The sequence below is a fragment of the Abramis brama genome (assembly GCF_963993115.1).
Source record: "Abramis brama genome assembly, chromosome: 22".
Taxonomy (NCBI): Eukaryota; Metazoa; Chordata; class Actinopteri; order Cypriniformes; family Leuciscidae; genus Abramis; species Abramis brama.
This window is the reverse complement of record NC_139984.1, coordinates 10,060,222-10,080,090: the sequence shown is the minus strand read 5'-3', so window position 1 is coordinate 10,080,090 and position 19,869 is coordinate 10,060,222. Positions and strand designations below refer to the sequence as shown.

Here is a 19,869-nt window from a genome sequence, read left to right as displayed (position 1 = left end):
TCCACCACGTACATGACATCATTAACCAACGAAAGACCAATTCGCGACAATACGGTTTCGGGAAACAGTCGAGACTTGCTAGTTGATTTTTCAAAGATGCATCGTACTATGGTAGTGAAGCAGCGAGTTGCATCGTTGTACCTGAAACGCACCCCTGATCAATAGAAATTAGATGTCAAAGAAGGCGGAGCCAAACAACGACGCCTACCTATTACACACTCGCCACAGACCAATAGGTGAAAGGTTTTTACCAGCTGTTTTTTCCAGAAAGTTTACTTTGGTGAGCAGTTTTGAACTCCTGAAGCAAACTCCAAATTAACAATTTGGCGTGATTTTGTTCAAAATTACATCACAAACGTTTTTTTCTTTGAAGTATATCGGGGCCTTTATAGTATAAAAAGTTTAAAATATTACTATTTTTCTCACACACATCAACTTTTGTTAAAAAAAAAACATTGATCCATCAACTTGGCTTGTATGGATTACCATTGCGATTGCTATGTGTGTTAACTTTGTGTTCATCTGAAGAAAGAAAGTCATAGGCCTATGTATCGACATGAGGGTGAGTAAATGATGAGATCATTTTCACTTTTGGATGTATTATCCCTTTAAGTATTATTCAGAACATGAGTGACAGTGCCCTTTTTAACATGAGCGTAAACACTCATGCATTGTTTTCATCTTTCCTCATCTCCTTTGCGTAAATGGCTGGCTTTTGTGTACATTCCCTGCTAATAAAAGTCTGTTTTCAAGAGGGTGAGTGAGGGTGAGAGAGAGACTGTGCTTGAAAGAGAGAGATATCAGGGTGCTGTTCTGCTTAACTTCCCCCGGTCAAAAGCTCCTCAGTGTGGCTATCCAGGCCGGCAAATCAGTCTGTGCCCGCTGTTTACTGTGCCGGTCACAAGGGCCACCGGAGCTGGAACAAAGGGGGGTCTGTTCCTATTGTCCTTCCCCAGAATGACAGCTCTCTGTTGGGCCGAGAGGGGGACCGGGGGCCCTGGCTCCCACATGCAGGGATGGAGGACAGTTTTAACTGAAATCATGTCCCTTCCTTTTAAGTCCGCAATCAGACGCTGCCTCAATGTAAACACCTGCAGCCATTCACTGATTCCATCTAATGGAACCGGAAAGCGCTGTTGACATGGTTCAGGCTACTTCTAATAGGTATTTAACACTGATCGAGGTACAAACGGATATCGAGCGCAAGAAAACACAATGCAGATGGATGAGCCACATTTATTTTCATTGCAAATCAAAGGACTGAAAGTATTCCTAAATAAGAAATGAACACAATAAGGGGCGTAAAGCAAAGAGCGACTTCCTCTCCATCCATCTTCCCGAAAGCTAAATCGAAGCAGCTGTTGTTTCACATCTGGGACCGCCCTGTTCCCCTGGCGCTGAATCCACTTTAATGAGTGTACCTGACACCTGTGCTCAAGGCAAAGCTGGTTATGAAAACAACAGGCCTATCTCTTCAACACACTTGTACACATGGCTCTTAACTGGAGAGGTTACTGTGGCCGGGTAACAGAATAAACAGCGCAGGTGAGCTTCAGAAGCATCACATTAAAATGAGTGTTTAAGAGGTGGTGAGCCATAAGGGGCATGTGGGATTGGCCCTTACACAACAGCTGTCCACCATCTGAGTCCGTACATCAGTCATTTTGAGCATTTATATAAATCAAGGAGGAGTTCTCTGTAGCAGCACCTTCATTGTTTCTCTTTAACAGCAATGAGATTAAAAGGAAACTTTTGCTTAGCCATCTGTGTCTCATATTTTTCCCCCTTGAGAAAAAGACACAAATGTCACAAGTGTCTCCTCTAGAGTTAGGGTGTGTTCATACTTGGCAGGTTCGGGCTCTGGTGTGATTGCTCTGTTTGAGTGATTGCCGACCCAAACAATCGGTCTCGGTCCGCTTCCAAATGAACTCTGGTGTGGTTCGAATGAAATATGAAAGCAACATGGACCAAAGACAAACAAACGAAAAACAGGACACAATGTCACAAGATGCGACCTTAAAAAGGACAGAATGCTCAACCATACCTGATTTTTCTCGTCATAGTCGCAATATTTCCCATCACAGTTCGGTACAGGCGTCAGAAATTATGTTTGTGGGTGATGGAGGGATTTGACTCCTTTACACAATTTATAGGCTCTTCACGAGTTGTCAGCTCCATAATTTCCCATCATATCTACACACATTTATCCCAGCACACAGCATTGTTTTGGATGTTCGACAAGTTCCGTCACAAAATACACATCATAAATGCTGTTTTTTGTTTTGTATCTTTAGGTTGCCGCTAAAAAGGACAGTGTTGAACGCTAAGTGAACCAGGACTAAATGTATTATTTTCTTTTTTGGGTCCAGAACAAAAGAACCAAGAGAACCGAACTTCGAGTGTGAACACACCCTTAGAAGCGATCTCAACAATGTCTCAAATGTGCTCAGATTTGTCAAACAAAGGTGAGCAGCATCTGAATCCCTTACGAAAGACCCTTCAAAGACCATTGGTGAAGTGTATGTTTTAGGAAATTAAAAAAAAAATAATTTGACAATTAACGTGGGTGATGTTTTGATTTATTATTTGAGTTAATTAGTTAAGGATGTAACCTGGGATTTGTAGCCTACCTGTTTAAAACTAACTATATAATATTCCATACATACATATTTTCATGTTTGTTTTTATAATGCACATGAAGAGTTATAGTTTAAAGATGTAATGAAAGAGAAGCAGCAGATATTTTCTTCCATATGTGACACACATCCAAGTGTAATGAATTATCGATAAGAAAAAAAATGTTGGTTCTTTGCATTGGTTGTTGATTTGATGTTGAGATATGAGCTTTGCAGGTGAACGCGAGGTTGCAGGCACGGGTTTAAGCAGACTAAATGATTGGAAAAGTCCTTTACACATGCCACCAGAAAAGCCTGCCATTTTCACCAGAAGGCCCAGGTATGACTTTTTGATTAAACGAGGTTTGACGAGGTAAAAAAAAAAAAAAAAAAAAAAGTTATGCACTGATGAATTATTCACAATAAGATCTAACGTGCATTTAGAAAATAGACAATGCATTTCCATTTCACCCTGATTATAAAGTCACAAAGAGGCAATATTTGAAGCAAAAGTTTTGCTTCAAATCCCCCTGTGTTGAAAATCAAGCGTTTAATGTTGTTTATTTGCTTTTTCTGAAGTCAAAAACTACCTTGTAACCAATCAGGTCAACGTGTGCTCTCTGAGCTGGTGTGAGTGAGTGGAGGCAGGGCTAATTTGCATATTCATAAAAAAGCTATTTTAAGGTATGAATAATTTTATTTTCAAGGAAAAAACTTTTATATATGTCTGTGATCAAAGATCAGTTTTAAGGGATACAATTATTGACTACAGTGTGACTTTAAGAGTTGACGTCATTCAAATTAAAATCTTAATCTCCACAAATCCAGTGTCTTATGAATAAAGGTGTTCCCATCTCAGATCAAACTATCAAAGGCATGTGTATACTTGCAGTTGTGTAATAGGCATGCAAATAATTCAGTAACAAGGAATTTCAGTCTGTTGAAGGTCATCTTAAAAACTGTTTAAAGGGTTTTTGTGATGTTTGAGCTTTATAAATCAGCAAGAAGGGGATTACTAATAAAACGACTACTTGTTCTTCGCCAGTGTTTTGTCGATGCACTGAACAATGCCTACTGATCCTAACCAAAAACGCCATGGTTTCCTCCTCAAGCAAAAACTTAACATGTAGTTTATAGTCGTTCGAAACATAGGTCACCAAACCTCCCATAGTTCACAGCCAGTGTTTTATTAATGTTCACTCCTTGCTTTTGAGATGTTCTGATTGTAATCTGTACCCTAAGGCAAGATCTCCAGCTAATAACAGCATTATAATTCTCTCTCCTTGACATGTTGCAATATCTTTACGCAGCGAGACGCGCGTCAGGGCAACATGGTGTCGCCGCAGGTGCATTTCTGAAAACGGGCATCCATGAAGCGCGTAAGCGGCCTCCACGCATCATTAGACAAGCATCTACGGAGATAACCCTGCCGTTATCAGTCGCCTGCGTTCTCATACCTCCCACTCTCCGTTTTGCTAGCGGAGTTTACGCATCTCCGCTTCGCTCCTCCTCCAGTTTGCCATCTGCACTGAATCCGCATCGCGCTCTGTGCGTCCGCAGGTTGAAGAAACGCAACAGGTTATACGCGCGTTAATGAATCTGAGAGCGTTCTCGAGAGGGCGAGATGTGGGAACAAAATAACTGATTATACCAGCGATAGCGTTTCACTCATCACCTATTTGGATTGGCTCGTTTATTTGTGTGAAACTCTGCGCGAAAGTTCATCATGGTTTCATTGCTGGATTTAAGCGCTCTTGTTCTGTTGCTCGTGTGGGGATATTGCGTCCTGGCGGACACGGTCTTTACAAACTTTACTCTGGACAACGAGGTGCACTCTAGTTTCATCCACCGGCGCTTGAAGAGCCAGGAGCGCCGGGAGATGCAGCGGGAGATCCTGTCAATCCTCGGGTTGCCGCACCGGCCGCGGCCGCACCTCCACGGCAAGCACAACGCCGCTCCGATGTTCATGCTGGATCTGTACAATGCCATGTCCACTGAGGGAGACGAGGAGGGCTTCTCGTACCCATACAAGCCCGTTTTCACCACTCAGGGACCGCCAATCGCGACACTTCAGGACAACAACTTTCTGAACGACGCGGACATGGTCATGAGTTTTGTTAATCTAGGTAAGATTGGCACGCGCGCACTGACAGTCCTGGGATGTCAAATGCCATATTTTAACCTTCTTTAGATTGTCCTAGGAAACTGCACCCACCTGTGATTCTCCCACTGAAACCATTTACAATGCTTGTTTAGGCTACAGTGCAAATTGTGTACAGACTCTTATTGGGTCATAATGTGTAATGATAATAGGCTAATTCATGACTGATGGAGTTTCATTATTTGAGTAAAAAGAAACACTACTGGACTTTGACAAAAAAGGGTCAATTTAATGAACTTTATTAAGGCGCTCTGTGATACTTGATTCTGATTGGTGAACTGATTGGTCAAATATTTTTGTTTATAAACCGGATCGTTCTAGTCTTTGCTTTTGATTGGTCGGCGTGGCCTTGCAGCTGTGTTATTTTCTACAATATGGAACAGCTATGACGCGAAACACCTGTTCACCAATCACAGCATTCTGTTATGTCAGGGACTATATCTTCTAGCGGATTGAGGCCCCTTCATGAGTTTGCTTACTAAAACAGTCAGGCCAGAATATTTATGTAGTAATCGTTTGATTAAAATCCATAAAGCACTTAAAGGCTTTTAAAATTATCCCATAATTTACTCACCCTCAAGCCATCCTATAGGTGTATATGATTTTACTCTTTCAGTCAAAAACAATTGGAGTTATATATATAAAAAAATCCTGGCTCTTCGAAGCTTTATGGTACCTTAGATTTTAAAGCCCAAAAAAAGCCCACCATAAAAGTAATCCATATGGCTCCAGTGGGTAAATAAAGAGCTTCTGAAGTGAAGCAATGGGTTTTTGTAAGACAAATATCCATATTTATAACTTTATAAACTATAATCACTGGCTTCCGGTAACGGCTGTATGCGAGTCGAGTTCTGGCTGAAAAGTGTTTTAGTCATATACACCTAGGATGGCTTGAGGGTGAGTAAATTATGGGATAATTTTCATTCTTGTGTGAACTATCCCTTTAAGAACACGCTAAGGACTTATGATGGAAATAAAAATGATAGAAAATCACATCCAGGGGCCTTTAGCCCCATTGCACCCTATTATTGAGGCACCACATATTTTGGGGTCAATCTTGATAGTTTTACAACAAACAGAATAAAGCTGCATAACTCTTAAAAATGTTTGTTTAGATGTTTTTGACAAAGAACTCGTCACAAAGTGTGGTTCCAATAGCGCAACTGATTTTGCAAGACAAAGAGCATCTAATGAAATTGCAGAGCTTAAATGTGAAATCAGATTACATCTGATAGTCCGGTCAAACAATAGCACTTTTTAAGTCAAAACTTGCATTAAAACATTTACTCCGATTGATCCTCTGTCTCTTCATGTTTTTGGCATTGACAGGAAAGACCTGCCACAGAAATCAGATAATAACAGGGCTGAGTGAATAATAACAGGCCAAAGAATGGGGATTTTCCCTCCTGAGAGTCTTAGATATTTTATTTGTTACAAGGCCAAAATAGCATGCATAGTTCTCTCCTCCATTGTTTGTTTGATTTTATTAGGCCACTTATCTGCGGAAAGTCTTAACCTTGGCGTGATTTCCAAGCCTCTGATGCTGGTGAACGCAAACCTATATTTGCATTGTGTGTTTTGAGCAGTGATAATATGGCGCTGTTGCATTCCCAAGCGTCTGCTGTCTCAGCGCCAGCTGTGTCCTCCGCTAATATTCAGGTGTTCAGGGTTGGCTGTCTGGGAGCTCAACAGTCTCTTTATCTTCAGATTTTTTTCTCTGCAGTAATGATATCAGCTGACAGAGGCACAAGTGTTTTGCTAAGTGCAAAGTACGTCTCATGACTCATTTGCTCAACAGTGAGGAAGCCTATGGGGCCGCTCACACATATTCTTGCATTCAAAAGCGATAATGGAATAACCCTTACAAAAAACTTAATGATCATGGTAGCCATAGTTTCTGCCAATAACATTTATTGTTGCTACTATAAAACTATGACACGTAATATATAGGCCTACATAGTGTTCAGAATATTTTCACTTTGATTAATGTCTGTTTTTACCACGGTAGCTACAGTAGTTCCACTGTTTTATTATAAAAACAATAACTGTAATAATGACTCTTGTATTTTTTGACAACACATGAACGGTCCCAGGTCACCATTCAAGTAGCTTTTAGTCATCCACCTTTACCTCCACGTAAAGTGTAATCTTTGACACCGCCTAACTTGGCTTGGCTGAATGTTTCATAAGAACCTGGCTTGTCTTATCAGCAAGCCTGTTAGTTTCCTCATTAAAGCATCATCATCTGCACACTAGCACAACACAGCCATGCGAAGTGTGATTTATTGTCTGATAAGAGCAGTTATGTTGTTAAGGGTGTGATTTGTAACGCTGTGTATTGGCAAAATGGGTTGGATGTAATAGTTTAGTGGTGATCTGAATTCTTCTTAAAGTCACCATGAAATCAAAATTCGTATTTTTTTATGGAATATGGCAGCATTTGTTATAAATGATTTATCCATGCACATCATATATTTAGCATAGCAACATCTCATCTCTTCTCTGATGATGTGTTTAGTGACAGAGTGAGGGCGGGGCAACCTGTCACTCACAGGAGACCCACCAATAGCAAACCACAACCATCCAATCAATTCCCCATGGACAAAATCAAGCCCGCCCTACATTTGTTCTTTTTCCAGAAGCTGTTTCACACTGATATACGTCACAATAGGGAAGAAAAGAATATTGCAACTTCCATTTCATGTCGACTTTACGCTATAAAGCCATCTTACCCTCCTGTTGTTCCAAACCTGTATGACTTTCTTTCTTCGTGGAACACAAAATATATTTTGCATATATAAATACAATATTAAAAAAGAGAGATTTAAATAAAAAATCATACAGGTTTGGAATGACATGAGGATGTGGAAATGAGGACATAATTCTAATTTTGGGATGAAGTATCCCTTTAAATGCTGATTTAAAGTTAGACATCAACCTTCTTAGTATTCCTTAATGAATTCATTATAAAAAATATAACAAGGAAAAATAAATACAATTATAAAAGAATGCCTGTTTACACTTTTGTAAAAATTGTATAGGGTTGCTAATGACCCATGGTGTGTAACAGTGTAAGTATATTTTTTCTGCATGACAATAATTTAATCTTCAATGACTGAAGAAGTGTAATTCCCCTTTATTCCTCAAGGTGGCAATGTCTGGCACACAATGATGAAGTGACGTTTCACTCATAGTTACCGCAGGCAGAAAACAAAAGAATAGGAAGAATCATCAGCAAAGCTTGTCATTTACCGCAGAGCAAGTACTCAACGCAGTCAAATATTAGTGTCTCTGTCACTTGATGCTGGATCTGGTGAAGAAGCTGTCAGTGATCCAAATATTGATTTTGAAGATTTTAAAAATGATAGTTTTGAGAATATATGTTTGAGATAGCGAATATGAGCAGATGTTGAATATACTGGAAAATGAGCTCTGACGAGGACAGTGATGATGGTATTAAACATCTGCTCAAACCGAACCCTTACAAGCTCTGAAAGTTAACAAAATATGCTTTATTTTATTCTTCTGTAATTGTTACTCTAATATCAGGAGAGTTTTATAGTATCACAACAGGTAGAGATCCATCCGTGTTAGATATAGATCCGGTTCGCTAAAGTCCCGGATATGTAATAATGATTGGCGAAACATTCATGCATTTAAGGGTTAAAAGAAATGATTAATCTGAAAATGACTAGTGTGTGTGTGTGAATGTGAGTATATGTCTACAAGGAGGGAGGTGACAGTGTTTCCTATTCTGAAATGTGTAATTATCCAGAGGACTGCTGTATTGTGCCTATTTTGGACAAGCACTGACACAGATGGATTTGACCACAGAGGCTTGCCTCTCTTTCTTTCTGCTCTGCTTTCTCTCTTCCCGAGGAGAGACATCAGCTTTTAATCAAACAACCTGCTGTAGTCGCTCCGTTCAACCAAACCAAACTGCCACAGCACACCTTTTATATTAAATAAGCTACAATGTCAACAGAGACTTCACCCTTGGGCATTTTGCAGAAAGAATGTGCAGATATGTATATATTTACTTAATTTTCACAATGGTGGTTACATAGTTCCTATATTGTATTAGGCCCAGAGAACACTGCATGAATGCCATACGATATAAGGGTTTTGCTTCTTTCGCTGAATCTGCGATCCATAAACCTGACAGTCAATCATAACAAAGATGTTTCACATAAGCAAAGCGAACACAAGGAAAACAAAAGAGTTCACAGAAAAACCAAAAAATTATGAAATTCCCTATTTTGATTTCTTTGGTATTTTTTTTGTTAGAGATCCTCTCAGTGAAGAAAACGTCCCTCTCTCTTGTAGCTTGCAAAGTTTTATTCTTCAATCAGAAACCTTATTCATGCATTTTATTAAAAGAAAGAAAGAAGAGCACACTTTTACAGGATCTGATTTTCTGTGTCATGGCTTTGCTAAAACAAATGCATGTCTTCACGATGCATTCGCAGCATGTTCTCTGTGAGAGAAAAGCTGCTTTGTGAGTTCAGTGCCTGAACCTCGTGATTTGATCAAACTTATTGAATCTTTTCGGAGCCACTTTGAGAAAAGGCGAGCGATTTACAATTTTATGAACACATGCCATGTTTCAGAATCAACAGAAGTGTCAGTATCTGTGTCTTTGCTTCCTTAGTACCAAGCCAGTCAGTGACTAGGCAGCATTTATTGTGTATGAATGCCATCATGCTTATGATCTAGAACAAATTCCAACTCTTTACATATCCAAACGCATATTTAATGTTTAAAATTCTTTTTTCTCTCTTTCTCTGAAGAAATGTATTCATCTCCGCTAACAGAAAACACTCTCAGAACTTTGGCTAATGTTCTGGCAAGGTTCTCTCAAAGTTATGATTCTTACAGTAATGGTTATAGAGTGAATTAGTGCTAGTACACTTTTTCAGCAGCGCTGGTTCCAGAAATATTTTTTCCATTCATGTCTCGAATTTCAAAATAGTTCTTGTTAAAGCGTTATAAACCATGAACCAAGCCAACCAGCTACAAGGTGAATCATAACTCTACAAACTTTGATTTGAAGCAAAAAAGTATTGAAAATCGAACAAAAATACGAAGGTTCAAGACTGTGACGGCTTTAGAGATGGAAAGAACTACAATCCCATGATGCATTGCGAACAGCATAATCATACTAAAAATGATGGAGAAATATAAAACTACTCATTTACAAATGTTGATTATATATATAAAAACAATATATGTTAAGTTTAATTTTTTATATTTACATTTTATATTCAAATATTTAAGTATTTTGAGAATGTAGAGAGACCGACCCGATCATGTAATTTTCAGTGCTTCATTGGAGTGGGCGGAGCTAATCAGCTCTTTTGCCTTGTTTTGCTTGTTTCGACTTTCTGATTGGTGTAATTTTCTATAGCATCATGAGTAATGTAGTTTTTCACCACAAATTCCGCTGTTAAACATGAAATTAAAACTAAGTTGAAGTAATGCTGGTTAATGGCTTCAACAAAAGCAAATATTATCGATTATCAATCTGATAGCTCACAGTAGGGCTGTCTTTAAAGGTGTATACTGTAAGTTATCATTAAAAATCAAATTCTCTGTGCAGAAAATGAATGGAATATTTACTTCCGGAAACCCGACTGTTGCGCTCTATAAAACATTCGTTGAAGGTTATCTGTTGTTTAATAATGCTCTCAAAACAGTACCACAAAAACGTAATTTATACATCATTCACGGAAGGTTGGATGTTCATTAACGCTTTTTAAATGTTACACTCAAAAGTATCGTTCTCATAATTTTTGCAAAATGATAAAATGGAATGTTCCCTTAACGTTCGCATAAAATGTTCATTTTCAATTCAGTTCAACTCAATTCAATTCATAATTGATTAATTCAGAAATAACATTTTCATAACTTAATATAAACATTTGCAAAACGTTCTTTGAACATTAGCTGGGATACAGTGACAACATAAGTGAATGGACATTTTAAAACAGATTTACTCTGTTTAACTGCCTTTGTCTTCTTACCTACATATACAGTACATTTCAAATTTTAGACTACTTCTTCAGATGAAGCAACCTAATTGTTTCTCATAAATGACTGAAAGAAAGTGTACACCTTTTGCCCTCCATCTTGATTATTCGTACTCTTGCCTTCTGAATGAAGCTGGGTGGCATTCGCCCCTTCTAAAATATTATGACAACAGTTGTGGATCTGATTTCACAGATACTCCTCTGAAGCACGGTGGGGAGGTCTGCTGAACGACAGGCTCTAAAGAAGCTTTGTTTGACATGGCCAGACCCTCTTTATACCTACAAATGTTTCATAAGTCTGGGGCACAGTTTACGACAGACATGTGGGTGTCTCGCTGCTCCAAGAGAATTAATCTTTTTTCGTCTGTCAAATAAAGTGGGTTTCAATCCAGCGCAGGTGTGACTCACTTAAACTGTTTGTAGTGACACTGGAGGCAAAGGCTTTGTACTTGGCTTTCAGAGTTTTATAGAGCCAGCCATTTCTGAGTTACATGTTTGTGACTTGAGTAATGTTTAAGATATAGTTTTGTTGCCTTTTGATGGTATTCAATATGTCTACCCTTGTGAAAAAGAAGTGTGCTTAATATTATTGAATTTGTAACAAATGTACTTGCAGATAATATAATATTAATGAAATAAAAGGACACTTAAGTGTAAAATTTTTGTCATTTACTCACCCTTATGTTGTTCCAAACCTGTATGAGTTTCTTTCTTCTGCTGAACACAAAAGAAGATATTTTGAAGAATGTCGGCATCCATACAGTTGTTTGACCCCATTGACTTCCATAGTATTTTTTCCATATATGGAAATCAATGGGGCCTTGGGCCTGTTTGGTTGCCGACATTCTTCAAAATATCTTCTTTGTGTTCAGCAGAAGAAAGAAACTCATACAAATTTGGAACAATTTTGGTATCTATCACTTTAAGTGTGCGAATCTTACTATTAAAGTTTTAATCAGACTATTTTAATATTCATCATAATACTGAGTATATCTCCCAGCTCTAGTTGTGTAAGTCAGATATGTTGTGTCATTTGAGTTCCCCTTAAAGGGCCTGCGTCTTGTTAGGTTTAGTGATAACAGAGATGTTACTATGCGCCGTGTGTAGTGTGTAAGTGGGTGGGTCTCAGATTAGTTTGGACCCCAGGGCACAGGACATTTTATCTCTGAGTCACCTTAGTAAAAATCCCAGCTGTGTAAATGGCTTACGGCATGTATGTAAAATGTAAATGCAACACGGCGCACGCAACACTAGTGAACAGTCAACACTGCGGAGGGCGTGTGATCGCTCCAGGGATCTAGAACGTGCCTTTCAGTATTTCAGTGTGATATACAGGCACTCGGATACTACTTAAATAAAAGCACATGATAACTCAACTCAATGTTGATGCCTAGCAGAATGTTCAGGCTGCTCTTTTCCAAGGACTTTAAGTAGATGGTGACTATCAAGTATCTCAAAGGACAAAACATTTTTAGAAAAATGGTCTAAACATCTTTGATGATGCATTCTTTACGTCTTTTGCCTTTTGTGTGATTAATGATGTACTGGTAAAAAAAGATAGGCCTATATAAGGTATAGTGTCTTCAGTGTCCCTTGTGAAAAACAACTTTTAAAATTCACTTATTACAGAAATAATAGATATACTTAAGGACTGAATGTAATGTTTTCAGACACTTAATTTAATGTTAATAGCAATTAAATGAAAATATATGCAATTATGCAATTAGTTGAACTTGAGAGTGCTTTTTTAAAGTAGGACTTAAGTACATCTTTATTTGTAATTACATAATTACTTGTATTGTCTATTGAAATACAATTAAAGTGTATTGCCAAAATGTACTGACAAGCATTTATGGTAAACTAAAATATACTTTAATGTCATTTTTATTGAAACTTGTATGTCATGTATTTTATATATACTTTTATTTACACATTTGAAATTATGAAGTTGCAATTTAGTACATTAAAAAAATATATATATATAAAAAATATGAAATGCAAATATATCATTTGTTTTACTATGTTAATCAACACATCAAAATAAACATACTTATTTAAAGCACGACAAAAGATTAGCCTATTAAAACACAATGATTTAAAATTTACTGTAACATTTTTTTCTTTTTGAAATTATTACAAAGTGCACTTTAAAAAAAAAAAAGTTTTGTGAAAGTGTACTCTCTTTAAGTACACTTAAGGATCCTTTTATTTCAGTAATATTACAGAATATTATCTGCAAGTACAGCTTTTTAAAAATATATAGTTTTTAAAGATTTGAAGAAAGTGTACATTTCGTACAATTAAGTGCACTTCTTTTTCACCAAGGTTCCCATATTCATGAGCACGCCGGATATCAGCGTTGTCTTTAATTGAGTCTGTCAGACCACTTTGTAGTTCATTCTTCTAAAGTCGAGGTTACATTTTTAGATGAGGTGTCCCTATCCTGGCGCGTCAGGACACATGCAGGCATGTCAACAGCCAGACCTGTAATTCTGGCTTGTATTGACCTTTGAAATAACTGAAATCATTTGGCGAAGTGATACTAAGTGAACTACTTAAGCTGTGCGTTTCCCTGAAAATAATTTCGTCAACCAATCAGATTCAAGCATCCAACAGCCCTGTTGTATAAGTAGGCTATATTTCGTCGAAACACAATTAACTATAATAAATGATGAGAATCAGATCTTAGCCATACTAATGTAGCCTACAGTATCTTATAAGGCAATCACAATGATGTTGCCTACCTGTTGAAACTTTCCTCAATTCGGATGTGCGTCTATGTTTTGGAACAGACCAAGAATTTAGCTTTGACCAACACTGTCTTAAATGTTGCATTTCAACAGTTTAGTCAAATTCAACTTCCAGCAGTCTGAGAGTAAGATGGAGAGGGGTGAAATGAGTTTGACCTGACCTGACCCCCGCCGTTAGCACAACCGCACCCCGACACTTTCCACACATCGACCGACCCCGTGCTGAGAGTCCCGTCGGCTGGGAAAGGCCCGTCTGCTACCTGCCACGAAGAAAGAGACGTCATTACCCCATCAGTTTTTTTTATGGGTCTGTTTTCCGTCTCTCAGCCTCGCTAATGCGTTATTTAGAGCGTTAGTCATCGCTCGCTCTCAGGCAGTCGTCTGGCTAGCGTGCAAGTGGAATCTCAGATAGATGGATGGATGGATGAGAGAGAGGAAGGAAGAAAGACTTAATACCACACTTGTGTGGGGGGTTGGTAGCTATTAAGCCTCTAATAGATTCCTCTTCTTTTAATAGGTCACATTTACATCACAGTCTCGGGAAGATTCGTAAAATAAAACACAGCTCCTGGCATCATGAGCCACACTTCGAAACATAGCGAATAAAGGTGAATGAATGTGTGTTTTACCTTTAATACTTAGCAGATGTTTAGAGGTGATTAAGAAACTCTGCTGATTCACCGACACTGATTCACCCTCATGTCACGAAACACCAGTCATGTTGTGTTACCGTCATGTAAAGGGTAACATATTTTCCTTACACCTTGAATACATTTGAGTTATTAGATCTTAAAGTCCCCCTGTGGTGAAAATCAAGTTTTTAATGTTGTTTTTGTGTCTATGTGGTGTTTTTAATATGCTTTAAGACAAACCATGTATGAATTCAAAAGTCAACACCTTTGCTGAGCATTTTCTGTAGTGAACCAAAGTGATCTCAGTGATCTCAAAAACTCGGTTTGAAATCGCTGGTGTTTCTGACGTCAACGTGTGATCATCAACGAGTGGATCTCTGAGCTGGTGTGAGTGAGTGGAGGCGGGGCTAATTTGCATATCCATAGAACCGCATATACTAAATGAGGCAAGGGTGTAGAGTTACATTCAAGTTATTTTAAAGGGGTGGTTGATTATGATTTCACTTTTTTTAACTTTAGTTAGTGTGTAATGTTGCTGTTTGTCTGAATGCGGTTTGAACATAAAAGGCTATTTTGACATTTTCAGTGCATGTCTGTGCAAGCTGTTGAAGCTCCGCCCTATGTGCCGGGAGCAGAAGCTCATTTGCTTTTAAAGGAACAGACACAAAACGGTGCGTTTTTGCTCACCCTCAAAAAGTGACAATTTTAAAATGCTGTATAAAAATATCTGTTTTGGTATTTTGAGCTAAAACTTCACATACACACTCTGGGGGCATCAAAGACTTATTGTACATCTTGTGAAAAGGGCATTATACCACCCCTTTAAGGCATGACAAAAAAATCTTTCAAAGGAAAAAACATTTAAATATGCCATTTTGATTATCAAAGATGAGTTTTATAGGATAACATTATTGACTACAGGGGGACTTTAATAATAATAATAATAATTAATATTTTTTAAAAAGTTTAAGTTTTTGGGGAGTTGCACCACATGACATTATACAAGCATTATACAAGCCCCCCCTCCCCTCATGGTTCTGCATGACTTTTAAAAGATTAAGAATCAGCGAAGCAGGTTTGCTGAAATATTATATCACAACAATTTATATAATGCCAAACTACTTGACAAGGTTTTGTTTTCTTCTTTAAATGGGCTTTTTTTCCTCGTTATGATAATAGGACTGTTGTATCACTCTGACATTTTTAACGTATTCCTTTAACGTAGATATGTAGGCCTGTTCAATACATTGTATAAATGAATTGTATGTATTTTTAGCAGCCTGAACATTCATGACAATCTTCCTTTTTCTGAGTGAACTGTCCCTTTAACCTTGTGTTGTGAATCTCCTGAGTTTTGGTGAATGTAGATATCTGTGTATTTGTGTGTGTGTGTGTGTGTGTGTGTATCAGTGAGCCTCTCGTTAACACACTAACTCTCTAATGTCTCACTACAACAATGGTTAATACTCATGGAGGTTGCTTTCTGCCTCACACACACATGCACACAGATCTCTGGGGACACTCAGGCTCTTGGCTGGTTTTTAATGTTTTATAGTGATGATAATCAGAAGCCTTGTTGGGGGGAAGTATGACGTGATAGGCAAATCTGTTAATGTGTCTTACTCAATGCACATTCACAAGTGGACACATCATACCATTGTTTTGCTGTGTTTTATGTGGCATGCTTGCGTCTTGGAAGAATAAACTTGTATTTATAATTTTCCCCGGACTATTAACAATTTCTGTCATGGAAAATATTCAGGGGGGATTCTAGGATTTCAGTACAAAAGGAGCCTTAGTTCCTTAGTGAACATGAGCTGATGTGGCACGGAGTATATTTCACAAGTTTGAATCTCACTTTAATGACAGTTGTTTTTAAATAAACAAATGACAGCATTTGTTTCTGCATGTTGTAGTAGTCTGCAGCAGTCATTATTTACTCATCCTCATGTTGTTTTAAACCCATTTGACTTTCTTACATGGGCCACAAAAGGAGATGTGTTGCAGAAAAGCTGCTCTTTTCGCACAGTATAGTTGATTCACACACAGATTTCTGAGAGAAGGCTGAACTGATTTACTTATTTTACAAATAAAGTTCATATATGTGACCCTGGATCACAAAACCATTCGCACGGGTATATTTGTGGCAATAGCCAACAATACATTGTATGGGTCAAAATTATAGATTTTTTTTTTTTATGCGAAAAATCATTAGGATATTAGGTAAAGATCATGTTCCATGAAGATATTTAGTAAATTTCCTACCGTAAATATATAAAACATTTATTTTTGTGAGTGAATGCAGCACAATCACGAACATAAATGGACAACTTTAAAGGCGCCCTCAGATTCCAGATTTTCAAATAGTTGTATCTCGGCCATATATTGCCCTATCCTAACAAACCATACATCAATGGAAAGTTTATTTATTCAGATTTCAGATTATGTATCTCAATTAAAAAAAAATTGACCCTTGTGACTGGTTTTGTGGTCCAGGGACATATTTTAAAAGTACAAAGTTGCATCTTCATCATTACAAATGTATAATTACAAATATATTTAAACTCATGTCATACAACTTTTAATATGATATTGAAGTATATTTTAGTTTGCTGCTGATTCACTTCAGTGTTGATAGTGCTGACATAGAAATGCATAAACCCGAGTCTGAGGACGTGAACAGCTCCGGGTAGAACGTCACGGGTTGCCATCTCATAATTATGGTTATGACATGACGACTCTGTAGCAGGACAAACCACTGACACTAAAATGTGGGACGATTTATATGTGATGTCATTTCACTAATAAATGTTCAGAGATGGTCAGTTACGAGATAGCTGTTTGTGCTAAAACATTATGCAGAGTTCCTAAGCAAAGGGCCTTCCTTTCAGCAGCTGTCTTATTCCTTTCTTTTTTGTGCCCGTTTTCCATGTCTTTCTGTTCTTTCTCTGTCTCTTGCTCTGTGGAAGGGCCTTCCTAGCATTCCTGCTCTCAGCGGGCTGCCCTTGGGACACTGCCAGAGGTTAATACAGATGTTTCTGTGCATCTGCTGGCCAAAGCAGCTGTACAGGGAACTTTATCTGCTCAAGGTCCACACACACACACACACACACACACACACACACACACACACACACACACACACACACACACACACACACACACACACACACACACACACACACACACACACACTCACTATTGCAGCACTTCTTTTCCAACACTCTTTTCCAAGCATACAAACTGTAGGTCTAGACATGTCAGTTCTTTCTGTGAAGGACTTGTGTTTGCTGATTGTTGATGTGACTGGTGCAGATGGACAAGCCTTGGAAGTTATAACAAACGATAGAGAGTGAGTGAGAGCCATTGGCCTGCCTTGGCACCAAATAAAAGGGAAGATTCTGACAGAATTTGTTTCCTCTTGTTGAGTTAGATTAGGACTCTTGCCTTGACATGTTGTCTTGTGTAACTGAAGTGTTACTTTTCTAGCGCTTGGAGATCACGATTGCTGCTTTCTATATTTAAATGTGCACTATGTAGCTTTTTTTGTTGTTCAAAATTAACAAAATTTAAATAATGAGTCAATACACCCTCAGTCTTCCAATAAGTTTTTTTTACCCTGATTCACTATGGTAAATATGGTATAAGTGTTTATATTTGAGACCTGTTGGGATGGTTTTTGCGGGAAATTGTGTACATGCGTCACTCGCCAGTGCTTGTTTCGTCATATCTGTAAACAGAGAGAAAAAAATGCTCTGGCTACTTTAATGTGTGTCTGGTGTGTGAGTGGTAGAGGTTAGTTGTCACAGTGAGCAAGAAAGCCTGACATGGATCTGCTAAATTTTCAACCTCCAGGGAATCACCCATTTTAAACAAACACTGAACAGAGGGGAGTCTGCTGGCAGAAAGAGAACGCGACAGAGCTCGTAATAAAACAAGAATCAACATTGCCGTGGCTTTTCAGAAATGTTGTAAAAGCGACATAGAGATGTTTTTATTACTCAGCAGGTGAGTAAGGTATTTTATTGAACAGATAAATTGCCATATGTAGCTCTCTAACAGAGTTCATTGTAATGCATTATCTGTTGTGAAGGCTCATTTCATTATGGTTGTTGTTGTTCTGGAATTTATTATCAATGAAGTACCGTGTCTATTAATGGATAACAGTAACATCTTCAGCTAGTCAGCTTGAGATCCTTTCCATCTAAACTTGTTTTTATCTTTTAAGCCTAGTAGTGAATGTTTTATGAGCAGTATAACCATATTAATCCGCACAAACACACAGAGCCAAAGCACAACCAAAACAATGTTCTTCTGCAAAATGCATGCTTGTTTGTTTTATAACCGCTAGAGGGTCAAAAGTTACAGAGTGCACCTTTAATGTCTTCATGTTTGCATTTGTTTTAATCACTTTTTTTTCTTTGTGTTTCTCTGTCCTTTTCTCTTTGTGAGAGGAAAAAAGCTTCACCTGCCCATTTGTTCTTGGTGCGAGTGCAGTTCCCCGCCTGTCCCGTCTGCACACAGATCCAGAGCATCAACATTGTGTAACATTGTTACAGAGAAGCAGGCCACAGATCTTGCTGTGCTAGGAAATATCAGACAAAGTGCAACAAAAGATTCCTCAGCTGTTTTCTTTAGTCCATTCAACACAATACAAAAACTACAAGAGAAGAATGTGGAGAACAAATGAGGAATATCAGTGCATTGATGTCAATTTTCAGTTGTTTTAAAAGCTTGACAGACTCTTTAAAGGAATAATGGAATAGTTCACCCAAAGTCCCCTTGTGGTGAAAATCAAGATTTTAAAGTTGTTTATATATGTCCATGTGGTGTTTTTAATATGCTTTAAGACAAACCATGTGCCAATTCATAAGTCAACACCATTGCTGAGTATTTTCTCCTTAAAACTGCAGTGAACCAATGGCAGTTTTTTTCTGACGTCACAAACTACCTAGTAACCAATCAGGTCAACGTGTGATCGTCAACGAGTGGATCTCTGAGCTGGTGTGAGTGAGTGGAGGTGGGGCTAATTTGCATATTCATAGAACCACATATACTAAATGAGGCAAGGGTGTAGAGTTACATCTTTTTAAGTTATTTTATGGCATGAGAAATTTTTCATTTTTCAGGCATTTTTCAAGGAGAAAACGTTTAAATATGTCATTTTGGTGATGAAAGATGAGTTTTAAGGGCTAAAATGATTGAATACAGGGGGACTTTCAAAAAATAAAATATAACAGGATATTAGAACACACCTGATTCACAGTGATACGAAGACAAATGATGCCATAGATTTTTCCGTATCAATTCCAGCATGAGTCCTCTTCTTTTGGAAGTGCAGAGTGGAATTGCTGCACTGAAAACAGCGTCTTCTCCACATATCAACAACACGAACCAAACTCTTCCATTCTCAGCTTTATCTGAGGGTCAAAGTAGATGTTGTTCACGGGCAGCCAATGAAGACAACAGGCTGGCATTATGCAAATTTGGTTAACACTTTATTTTACAGTGTCATTGTTACATATGTTACATGTAGTTTCTATAGTAATAACTATAAATATGCATAAACCTATGCATATATATGCAACTAAACCAAAACCAAACCAATCCCTGATCCTTACCCCTATGTAGTTACTTAAAGGGGTCATATAATGTCATTTTTGTACAAGCTAATATGATTCT

General features: G+C 38.0%; 1 protein-coding gene across 1 annotated transcript in view; it reads left to right on the top strand.

The window, feature by feature from the left end:
• The first annotated feature begins 3,933 nt into the window (after nucleotides 1-3,933).
• Nucleotides 3,934-19,869, top strand: part of bmp7b (bone morphogenetic protein 7b) — a 64,160-nt gene continuing 48,224 nt past the window's right edge. The window contains exon 1 of the mRNA XM_084097955.1: nucleotides 3,934-4,741. Within this exon, the coding sequence (XP_083954081.1) occupies nucleotides 4,342-4,741 (400 nt within the window). The 5' untranslated portion in view covers nucleotides 3,934-4,341. The remainder of the gene's footprint in view (nucleotides 4,742-19,869) is intronic.